The sequence below is a fragment of the Protopterus annectens genome, chromosome 2.part0 (genome assembly GCF_019279795.1).
Source record: "Protopterus annectens isolate FY-2018-M chromosome 2.part0, PAN1.0, whole genome shotgun sequence".
Lineage (NCBI taxonomy): Eukaryota > Metazoa > Chordata > Ceratodontiformes > Protopteridae > Protopterus > Protopterus annectens.
In genome coordinates, this window is record NC_056728.1 from 1304782407 (window position 1) to 1304794415 (window position 12009).

Consider the following 12009-nt stretch of genomic DNA (forward strand, 5'->3'; position numbering starts at 1 on the left):
TACCTGATCTGATGGCTCCAAAACTGTAGGTCGGATCAGAGAAGGATCGAATACTCCTTAGAGTCCTAATAGACAAGAATTATAAAGAGAAAAGCTTAACTGACATAAATTTTAAGTTCATTCGAGCGTTTTACGACCTATGTCTGAATGCTACTTTGGCAAACAAGAGGTGTGAATGGTGACTACGGCATTGTGGGCAAAGGGAGGAGCTTGAGAGTTTCAGTGTTCTGCAATCTGGAAGAAACAGCCAAGTCAGATCTGAGGATTGGATCCAGACCTCAACAGTTGATGAATGAATGAAAATGACATAAGATAAATAATTTCATCAATTTTGTAACAGTAATAATAACAGATGTAGTCATAAGAATATGGGTTACTTTGTTTGCTGAACATAATGTGCTGACAGACAGAATTGTACATAAAATTAGAGATATAATTTACTAAAAGCTGATGGAGAACTTTCTGATTTAATGCCTAGTATTATAAGTATTCCATATAAAGGAGGCAAGACTCTACAGCATTACTTAGAAATAATTACAAAAAGTAGAAAAGGAGAATTACTAAGCATTTATTTATTACGATATTTTGCTTACAGAAACTGTTCTAAATGTCCCTTCATTGTGTGCTAATTACAGTAATGACAAAAGGATGGATGTTAAATATAAGTACACTTGTGTTATACTGACAGTCATAAACACCTTGATGTGTGGGTATGTGTCTGCCTGCCTGTCTGTACAGAGGTTGGACAAGAAAATTTAAAGCAACACCTAAGGGATATCAGAAATAAGAAAAGAAGTCACGTAGCTGCACATTTTCATGAAGTACATGATGGTTATATTGTTGAACTGAAAGCAACTGTACTAGAACATATGGTACTTTCTGGTTGGGAGGCATATACTAAACAACAGCTTTTATATTAATAATTTTCATCCATGTTACAATTTGATATTGTGGAACTTAAAGTGTTAAATAATGAATGTTGCTGAAATGGAAATGGTTATTCCCTCTCCCACCTCCTGTTGTTAATAACACTCATACATCATATCCATGCTGATCTCATTTATCTTACTTTCCCAACAGGCAGAAGAAAAATAGAACAAGCAATATTTTAAGCAGGATGCAGTATGACAGCATGTGTGCCCTGCTACTCTTGGGCAAGTAGTCCCCATCTTAATCAGTGATTGGTGTGCTGCTGAACTGTTCAGTACACTGTACATTTCTGTAAGATACTCAAAGGTTGTGCAAAGTCATGAGCATAATTATATTTATGAATAGCACACTGATGTGACAACACACCTTCCATACATGAGGATTGGGGTGCCACTTCAACAGTGACAATCATCTAGAGACAATGTTTACACTGCCTGGTTGCTAGCCCTGCCATAAAAGTTCATCCATACTACACACACACACACTCACACCTATGGCCAATTTAGAGTGTCCAAACTCCAAACCAACTACTGCATGTCTTTGGGAGGAAACCAAAGCACCCAGAGGAAATCCATGCAGACTCCACACAGAAGGCACCCCAGCTGAGAATCAAACTGGGAAACCTCTTGCTGTGAAGCAACAATGTTATCTGCTGCAGCACCACTGTGCGACCCAAATACGCCATACTCCATCAGACAGGTTCTGCCATGCATCCCGTGGTAATGGCAGAAAATGAAATGGTAGGCCACCTAAAAGTGCTGGGGTCTACTTGCCAACTACCTTGTATATTCTCATTTTATTAACATATCTTTAAACACTACTGCTATCAGTACAAGCCAATATTAGATCCCAGATGTGAAAATTTAAAGTTGCCTTTACCCAGTAGATCAGGAGTTATACAGACATCTTGTACACTTAATAGTGATTTTCCTTTACCATTATGCTACTTCTTGGAGGGGATCACCAAGGGAATGGAATACAATCTCATATGGGGAAAGCACGGGATTTTTTCCATTTCCCAAACTTTATTTTCTAGCAACAAAAACAAATCAAATGAATATCTCATTTTCTAGATGTTAAATTTTAGACATGACAGATAGTCTTTCTTAAAGTGCTGTACCTCATATAAAAATACTGCTGTTCGCTTAACTGAAGTAGAAATGTGGAAGCATGATGCTACAGATATCTCTCAGTAGTCTGACAGCAGAAATACCAAAACATTTAAAGATCAAACTCTATTACAAAAGAAGAAAAAAAAAATCTGTCAAGCATGTAAGGGACTACTGATTTTATGCCAACATTTGTGCTGAAGGATGGACTCAGGTCAGTCTCAGAGAAGGATTCCTGTAAAAAGATAAGGAAAAGTTGAAGAATGCTGATAGACCACCAAGTATTCTGTAATAAATGTGTACTATAAGAGCAGTCGAAGTAAGATTCCATTTTTACATTAATGTTGCTGGTATTAAATATTCTGGGAAAATAACACAGTAGAAAGCTTAAATACACCATAACATTTGCCAAAGTCTCCAAGTGGTTATGATCTTTTCTTTAAAAAATACTAGATGCAGTCATGCAATTTTCAAAAATGATAACATCAGTATAAAAGTTAAGAGAACATAATGCATTCCAAATTAATTGAATACTTCAATACTATTCATCAATTTAGGCTAGTTTATTTTGCAACCATCATATAAAGGCAGAGTATGCATAAAGTAATTTACCTTGCTAAGGCTCCAGAAAAATAAAACATCTGTTTTAATATTAATTCTATACCCGATCAGAATATTTCAGTTAGCAATAAAAAGAGCAGGAATGTCAGAGAAAGTCAATGCAGAACACTAAATAAGGGGTTTTACTCTTTTACATTTTCAGACGCTGAAGGGAATAACTTTGAGTTCTGCATTCCTACTAATCCGGTAAAAAGAACTGTTAAGATTTTGGGTTTTTTGGCATAATCGGAGGAGGCAAGACAAATTCCATAGGTTTCAGCACAGTCCTTTCTTCTCGTTTTGCTTTTCTTACACTTGCACTCTGAACTTGGAACCTGTCACTGGAAGACATACTGGCAACATTTCTTTTCAAGGAATTAGGAACTGCCAAGATTGCTTTAGGTTTTGGAAGCTTCTTCTTTAAGCCAGAAGCTGTCGTCTGTTTTTTATAATTGTTAATTACATCCTGACCTGAAGATGTGACTGTAGGAGCATCACTGTTACAGATATTAGTATTTAGATTTAGTTCTCGATTTAAGAACTCTGTAATCTTCGCCTGACTTTTAACAGCAGCTGAAATATTTTTCTTAAGGCATGGTGGTTTGCTTTTCTTTCGCTTTTCCTTCTTCTGTGTTTTTGTAACTTCCGCACCTTCCAGCAATCCTTTAGCTGCAGCACGAGCTAGAACATCTTTGACAGATACGGTTCCAGATATATCACGCTTGAAATAAAAACAAAAAAACAAACAAAAAAAAAACAACAGTGAGCAACTTTGTTTTTATTAGTTACATCAGTCTAATATGTATACACACAGGCATGGACATTCACAAATGAAAAAAACATATGTACTGCATACACTTCAAAACTGTCAGTTTGTATAAACTGAGTTCCACTATGTTTTAACAAAGGAAGCATGTGTGATCCATGCATTTATTTATATTTACAATTCTTTCTTTATATCTTAATTCCTATAAGTAGGATTCAATGCTGCTGAGATATACATATTCCTATTAGTTCAAACAACACAACCAAACATTAAAATTAAAGAAAAGGTCACCGGAAACTCACACTCTGGGTACAGCAGCACCTCTCTAGTTATTGTCAACCAAACAGTGCTATTACATGTTGAAAATGATCCTAAAATCCATACTGGCAAACTACATCACTTGGCTGTCTCCATATAAGGAACTTTAAAACAGGACAAAATGCAGTACATGGTAAACAGTTTGTTGGATGGTAACAAAAGAATTAAAGCTATTTTTTAAAAATTCTCCAGTGATTCCAGAGTTCACACAGCACTAATGCAACTAGAACAGACACTCATAAGAGGAAGTTAAACAGATGACAGTGGGAACTGAACTGGAAGCACAATGAGCACCCCCTGTGCTATAAGAACTACGGCATGCAAGCTGCTGTGTTGTATCTCTTTACATTAGAGGGTTCACTCCAGAAGAGTACCTACTAAGTTATATTTTTCTTTTCTCAAATATTTTATATTACTTATCAGAGAGGACAGAAACTAAAGCTGCAGTTTTTAAACCACTCAATGGAAACACAGTTTGACAAAAGGGTGGTCCACAACTAAATACCCCATGGAACCTAGAGAACCCTTCTGAGTTTTCAGGGATGGCTATCAAAGATCAGGGCTTTTAGATAAACAGTTCAGTAAATTTCTAACATAATCTATCAGATAAGAATCATATGTTGGTCTAAGTTTAAATATCTTAATACTTTGACAGTCTGGCAAACCTCTCTTTAGAAAGGACTGAAATGATGCCCCAGTAGATGAAGCTTCTTTAATAATTCCCACTTATGATGAATCAGACTGCTTTAATAAAAAACATTGGGATGCACCTGCCTGCTTTTTTCTTATTTTGTTACTGGCCCTCACTTGACAACCAGTCCATCTATCCTCAACCCCTTTTTCCCATTTTGCACATTGGGTCGAGGTGTCATTTCAACAGTGATGACCATCTCGAGCCAAGGTTTGCACCACCAGGTGGCTAGCCCTGCTGTGGTAGTTCATCCGTACCACTCACTCACACCTACGACCACTTTAGAGTGTTCAATCCACCTACTGCATGTCTTTGGAATGTGGGAGGAAACCAGACCACCTGGAGGAAACCCAAATGATCGCAGGGAGGATATGCAGAGTCTTCACAGAAGGCACCCCGGCCAAGAATCGAACCTCTTGCTGTGAGGTTACAACACTAACCACTGCACCACCATGGCCACCCTCTCCATTGGCAACCAACTTCTTTAGAAAGTTAATTTTTTTTTGTTTATACAAGATCCATTTATTACAGAGAACTATTCAGATATTAAGCAATCCAAATGCATTGTATCTACTGTTCACATAAGTTTTCAAAGTCAGTGACCCACTTTAACCTTTATCCAATGTTAACCCAACCCAATACAGAATGGGTAGCCCAGAAACTTTGGCTACAAATGTTCACCAAAATATTTAATGTTCTCCAGTCACTGAAACATGAACAAAACCACTCTTCTAACTAGATTTGCCACCTGTATTAAATTTCCATTGCATAAAGCAAGTAACATAACAATTAGGTTAGTATTCTAAAGCCTCTTTGTGAAACATTTGTAAAATATAAATTACCCAACTGGCGCAGATTTGAAAAACAGGAGAATAAACATAAAACAAAATAAAGTAAAGGAACAGCAAAAAAAATATAACTACTAAAAGACAACATATTCTCAAAAGGCTTTGGAGATGCCATTCAATTTAGCTCTCCCCTAAGAGATCAACCAATTAACTTTCATCAGTCCTGAACAGGGAAGGTTCTTCTTAATATTGTATCCTACTTCCCTTACATCAGTCTATTTTATGACCTCCACCTTAGCTCTAATCTTTTGCTGACTGGGTCAGCTGTGGCATCCATCTTTCTCTCAGCCGTCTATTTTTCAACCTATGACCACTCATCTCTAGTTCTTGAATTCCCTCAACTATTTTCGCTATTACTTCTTTCTGTGGGGGCTCTTCAAACTTTCACTTTTTGGTTACAACTTTTTAAGCTGCTAACATTATTACAGATATTAACTCATCTAATCGTCTTGGGAGCTTATTTTGTTCAGCATTCTACCCCCAGAAATAACAAAGCTATTATTAAAACCTTGTCTCAACCAATTTTCTCTAATATGCTATGGAAATCTGACCTAAATTTGGCTAATTGGTTACAGCTCCTCACAAATATGTAACCAGCCTCCCCATTGTGGTCCCTGGCACCTCCAGTGATTTCTCCTTACACTACAGAACATCTTCTGTAGTTGTCACAGTATACAAATATTTGTGCAAATATTGCCAAGCAAAGATTCTAAATTTCCTTGACTGCTACGCCTTCCTAAGTAACAAATGAATTTCCTTCTAGTTCTGGGAGTGAGCTTACCCTCTACTATTACCCTCTACTATCTCCTCCCAAGTACTTCTAAGTCCCTTAGTTTTATCTTCTTCAGCCTTCTGTAAAATCTTATATAACTCAGATATTTGCTTATCCCTTTCTGAATTTTCTCCTCCTACGTAGCTGGGGCCAGTCATTTTCCTGCTTTCCTTTTCAATTCATTTTTCCAAATTCTAGAAGCAATCCTTCCATATCCCTCTGGAACTCTACAAGCAACCCATATGTTATTCTACACTCTGCCCATCCCTTTAATTCTCCCTTTTGAACTAATTGATCTCAATATTTCAGTTCCATCCTTTTACTCTGCCACCTCCATACTTTCACCCTGGATTGTTTATCTGATTTCTTTTTTGCTCTAGGTAACAGATATCCTAACCATTTATGGGTTTTGCCCCTTCTCCAAGCTTTGAAAAGGTCACTGTCTTATTTCTAGCAGCACTGGGTATTGCAGTCTTTCTCAATCACACTCCCCTAGGCTTCTATTATATCCTTTCTCCCCAACCAACTTTCCCTGTCTTTTGACATTTCCTTCCACACTGCCATATAATTCTCAACCTGACACTGTTTAAGTCAAAACCACTGAACTGTTTCCATATTAACTTTTTAGGTCTGGAGATACTGGTCCCCTTCTCTCTTCCCACTGTAATCTTTTCACACTCAATTGTAATTGTGGTGCTTCCCTAAAAATAGTTCTCATCCAATTTTTCAACATTCCCATATTCTTCTTATCCAGTTGAGACAAAAAATCTTGTCCCTAATTCAAGACATGGTAGAATATGGCACTGAAGGACCTGCACTTGCTGACCAGCCTCTGGGTTCAGCTGCTTAAATTTACTCAAATTATTATTTTTTTTCTGCATCATCTCATTGAGAGTTTGATCGCTTGAAGACTCTACTATTTGCCCTAACCATATTCCCAAGCATTTTACTCACAATAATCCCTGTGGACATTTGAAGTGAATCTCTAGCAGTGCCTGATCCTGCATCTTTATCATGACAATATTTTTTTTTTTTCTTGTTTACATTATATCCTATCTATCAAATATGTCTCATTGCTTAAACAACTCCTGGAAATCCCTACCCGGGTCCCTCAATCAGCATATAAGGTTAGCTTCAACTCTCTACTCCCTCACTTATAACCTTTGATTTGTAACTTCCAGATTTCTCCTGCTACAGGTTCCAAATACACTGCAAATAGCAATGGGAATGGAGCATCCTTGTCTAGATCCTCTAAGGAAAAACCTTGCTGAAAGTTCTGCTCTGATCTTTCCCCTTACCACTGCACCCTCATATATTCTTTGTAACTGATACACTACCAGGTCATGGATTGCCAAGGTTCTTAGGAATGTGAATAAATAATCCAATGTTACTCTATCAAATACTTTTTCAGCACCCAAACTAAATAATGCTACTGGTCACCCCCCCCCCACATCTGTGAATACTAAGGTACCAAGTATGTTATCAAAAGTTTTCTTACCTTCAATAAAGTAATACTGATTCTAGTGTATCAACCCTGGAAGTATCTCTGCTAATTTTTTCACAAAATGACACCCATAAAGAGTTTATAAGAGTAATTCAAGATAGTTATAGGTCAGTGTGACCTTGCATATTTCAGATGCTTACCCTCTTTTGGTATTACTGCTTTTATCACCTGACACCGGGATGTGAGAATGTCTCCCCTCCTAACACCTTATTCATCAGCACTACTCATGTTTGCAACAGTGTTGTGCCCCTCAGATTCCATATTTCAACTAGAAGACCAGCCATTCTCAGAGATTTTCCTAATGCCTGTTTTGCCATAACTTTCTTTATTGCGTCCTGACTTATCCCCTTAAGTAACTCCTCCTGTCCAATCTGATTTATCTTAGGAGAGGAACTTGGTTTATTCAGACAATCAGCCCATCCCTAGTTATTCCATCCTTTATTTCAGCTGTACAGAGTTCCTGATAAAAACTTCTAAAGATCTCCAGTACCTTACCTGTCTTTGTGTGGGCTTCACTTATCCTAGTACCCGTCCCTAGGGATACTGTTCTCTCACATTCCTGATATCTTAACCTTCTGCCCAATACTCTCATTGCTTCAGGGTTGTTGTGTCTTTCGGCTTTTCCTGGTTAGGGGTCGCCACAGTGGAACTCCGGTCCACTAATGATTGGTAGTTGATTTTTACATGCCGAGTTACCAGCCCTGATGCACAACCTTCAACGAAGGTACGCCCATTCACGCACGTCTCCACGCAGAAGACGCTCTAGCTGAGAATCGAACCGGACAGCGTCTTACTGTGAGGCGACAACGCTACCGAGGGTATTAGCATAAAATAAAAAGTCCCTAAGGGCTACATGCTGCAAGCGGATTTTTGTCATCTTCTTTTACAATATCTGTTGTATTTTTCTCATCCTCTCTTCCTCTTGTTGAACCCTTTTATACCCATTTCTTTGAAGGGTCCCTCTCTTTACTTCTCGTCGTATCCTCTTCGAAAGCTTTTACTTTTCTCATGCTTCAGCTTGTATTAATACATAGCTGAATATATTAACTTAACATAAAAATAATGGAAATAAGAGACTCATTTGAACAAATATATGTCAGTTACGTCAGGTTTGGAAAATGAGTTAAAACAAAGAAGTTTACAAAGTATAAAAGAGTGTGGATTATAGTTCAAATAGAGAATTTACTTGGTGTCAGCATAAGAAGTCAGCTAGGTTTCCTAAGGAAGATGATTCACGATACCTGGACTTTTTTATACATTGACAAAATTCACAAAGATGCTTTTCAACCACTAGGTAGACCTAGGGAAAATGGAATGGCATTGCTAAATGAACCATCATCAGACTTGTTAGCACATTATTTGTCCCCTTTACTGGTTGTTGTAAAGGCTAGAATCAAAGACACCATTCAGAATCTCCAGCTGATGAAAAACATACAGTTGGAAGAAGGTTGGCTGATGTGTACTTCAGATGTAAAATCTCTTTGCATCAGCATACTCCATGATACTGTTCTTGCTGCATTAGAATACTGGTTAAACAGAACTGGTATATGCATAGGTTTTAATACACTTTGTCGAGCTTAACTGAACATGTTCTAATTTTTTTATTATGATGGTCACTGCTATTTATAAGTTCAAGGAACAGCTATGGGAGCTTTCTTTGGCCCAATACATGCCAACTTGTTCATGGGGTGCTTTGAAGAACTACTGATTTATGATGCATGTCATAGTTTATTTTTGTAATCTATGGACATGTTGGCTCATCTGGCGATCAGATATTTCCAAACATCATGAATTTGTCCAATATCTAAATGAAAACAGATGGGGCATACAGTTCACATTAGAGGTGCAGATTTTCTCTACATCATTTATAGATGTATGGATTCCCAGGTAATGGGTGGTACTCTGCACCTCGTTGTTCAGGAAGCCCTTTCATAGCAATTTTTGCTTCAAGCACTGAACTGTCACCCTAAGTTTGTAACTAAAATACATCTAGGTCACAATTTTGAAGACTAAGAATCTCCTCAGAACAGATGGACTTTCACTCTAAGACTGATGAACTTAGTGACAGATCTGCTCAGATGGGATATAATATAGAATTTATTAAACATATTAGAACCGCTGTAGATAAGTTAGAAAATAAATACTACTTCATAAAAACACAAGCAGAAGACCGATTCAGATACATTATTTGTTATCATTTATGGAGGAAATGTGTATTTGGATATTTTAAATAAACACTGAGATATATGAACAGTGAAGTTAGACTACTGGTGAACAGTATCTGTAAAGCTGAGTTTAGGAAACATTCCAGATTATTTTGCTGAATTTAAAAAGAAATTAATTTCTTTACCAACACAAAGATATTTACATAATTTTATATAAAGGGACTGTTTCATTTTGGTAAATGCCCATTTTGAAAGTATATATATATATAAAACATAAATATGGGTCTATATTAGGTGATCGAAACTTTAGGTAACTGAATACCTAAAGATCGACACCTAAACAGCGAAAGCTGCAAATATCGAATGGCCAAACCAGCAAATTCTTTTGTAGGGAAAGAATTTGCTTGGTTGTTATCGGGAATCTGCCCTTTTCTCCACTGTAGAGCGATCTCGGAGTTGGTATATTTAGTTAGGGGGTGGGAGGGTACAGCCCCCCACATGGGGGAGCAAAGCCCCAACTCGATTAGGGTTTGAAATTGATTTTTTTTCCAGCCAAGCAAATTCTTTCCCTACGAAATAATTTGCGGAAGTGGCCGTTCGATGTTTACAGCTTTCGCTGTTTAGGTGTCAAGTTTTAGGTACCTAAAGCTTCGACTTTATAATATAGACCCCATAAATATAGATATATAGATATAGACACAGATATGGATGTGTGTTCTTGCTCTGCTTTTTAGGTAGGGAAAACATCCAGGATGTTAGCTAAGGATGGCTGGGCTGGTTATGAGACTAATGCTTTATATAAACATGCTTTATGACATTCTGGGACATTATTCATGTTTATAGGGATAGAAAGTTTAGTGATGGGCATTAACATTAAAATGGGCTGACAGGGTTTGTTATCTAAAAAAAACTGCAGTAGATTATTACCCTTAGTTCATAGGTTCAAAGGTTCATAGGTGTGTACTAGGCTAATGGCCATGAAGCCTTTATAAGCCTAGCCCATAGGATTACCCTGGCATCGTGCCACCCGACATTAGTTCCCAGTGCCTCTATCGAGTAGAACCACTGGAGTGATCCCCAGGGTGAATTTTCTATTTTCCATCCACTCATCAAGATTTCTCTTGAAGAGGGCTACTGAGGTGCTCTGTTTGACATGTATGGGAAGTCTGCTCCATGACATGGGCAGTCTCTGGGTTATGAACCTGTCCCTCCAGCATGTTCTGTTGATTGTGGTAATGAGGTTGAAGTCTCTGGAGCATGTGGTACGGAGGGATTGGGATTTCTTTAGATGCAGCATTTCTAACAGAGCTGGGTCAGACATGGCTTTGTAAGTCAAGCAGAGATCACCTCTAAGTAGGCGATATGATACAGAGAATAGTTGGAGTTTATTGAGTCTGTCCATATAGGACAACTGTTAAAGGCCTAGGATCATCTTTGTGAGGTACTTTTCTGGCCTCTCCAGTTGTTGCAGGTGTCTAATGAGGTACATGCCAAATGGGGCATTGTACTCGATGACTGGCCTAATGAGGGAAGAGCACAGGAAGACAATGACCTCTTTCTTCCCGGATGCAAAACCCTTAGTAATGAGATGTGCCACATAGAAGGACTTTCTGACCACAGTGGCAATGTGGTGGTCAAAAAAGAGGTTGCTGTCAACCTGTGTTCCCAGATCTCTTATAACACCTTTTGTGTTCAGTGGACTACCATCGATGTAGTAATTCATGGGAACCGAATTTTTCCCAAAGGGGATGATGACACATTTTTTGCCATTGAGCTTAAGGCCATGTTTCTGACACCAGTTGTTGGTCTCAGTGAGGCCTTTCTGCAGGATGTCAACATCACTTGGGGAGTTAATAATAGCTCCCAACTTGCAATCATCTGCGAACCTTGTCAGCCTGAGTCCCTTCGTGTTGGCCTGGACATCAGAGAAGTAGATGCCAAACAGTATCCTAACAGTACTGAATCCTGTGGGACTCCACTTGTGACTGGTCGGCAATCTGACTTGGAGTCAGCTAATTTCACACTGTGGGTTCTATCTGTGAGCCAGTTTGCAACCCACCTAGTGATATAGGGGTTGATGCCTAGCTTAGTGAGTTTTTCTATGATTCCTGCGTGAGGAATGGTATCAAAGAGCTTGGCCAGATGAAGGTAGGCTGTATGAACCACTCTGCTCTCATCCACAGCTCTGGTAACTGACTCAAAGAAGTTGACCAGACTGAGCAGGCATAATCTACCCTTCACAAAACCAAACTGTTAAATTATTTTCACCAGGGTTAAATGAATATTTTTGAACTTGTATTTTTGTA

General features: G+C 38.2%; 1 protein-coding gene across 1 annotated transcript in view; it reads right to left on the reverse strand.

Moving 5' to 3' along the window:
• Window positions 1–2587: 2587 nt before the first annotated feature.
• Window positions 2588–12009, reverse strand: part of NSUN7 (NOP2/Sun RNA methyltransferase family member 7) — a 1092683-nt gene continuing 1083261 nt past the window's right edge. Inside the window, exon 12 of the mRNA XM_044061490.1 lies at window positions 2588–3360. Within this exon, the coding sequence (XP_043917425.1) occupies window positions 2860–3360 (501 nt within the window). The 3' untranslated portion in view covers window positions 2588–2859. The remainder of the gene's footprint in view (window positions 3361–12009) is intronic.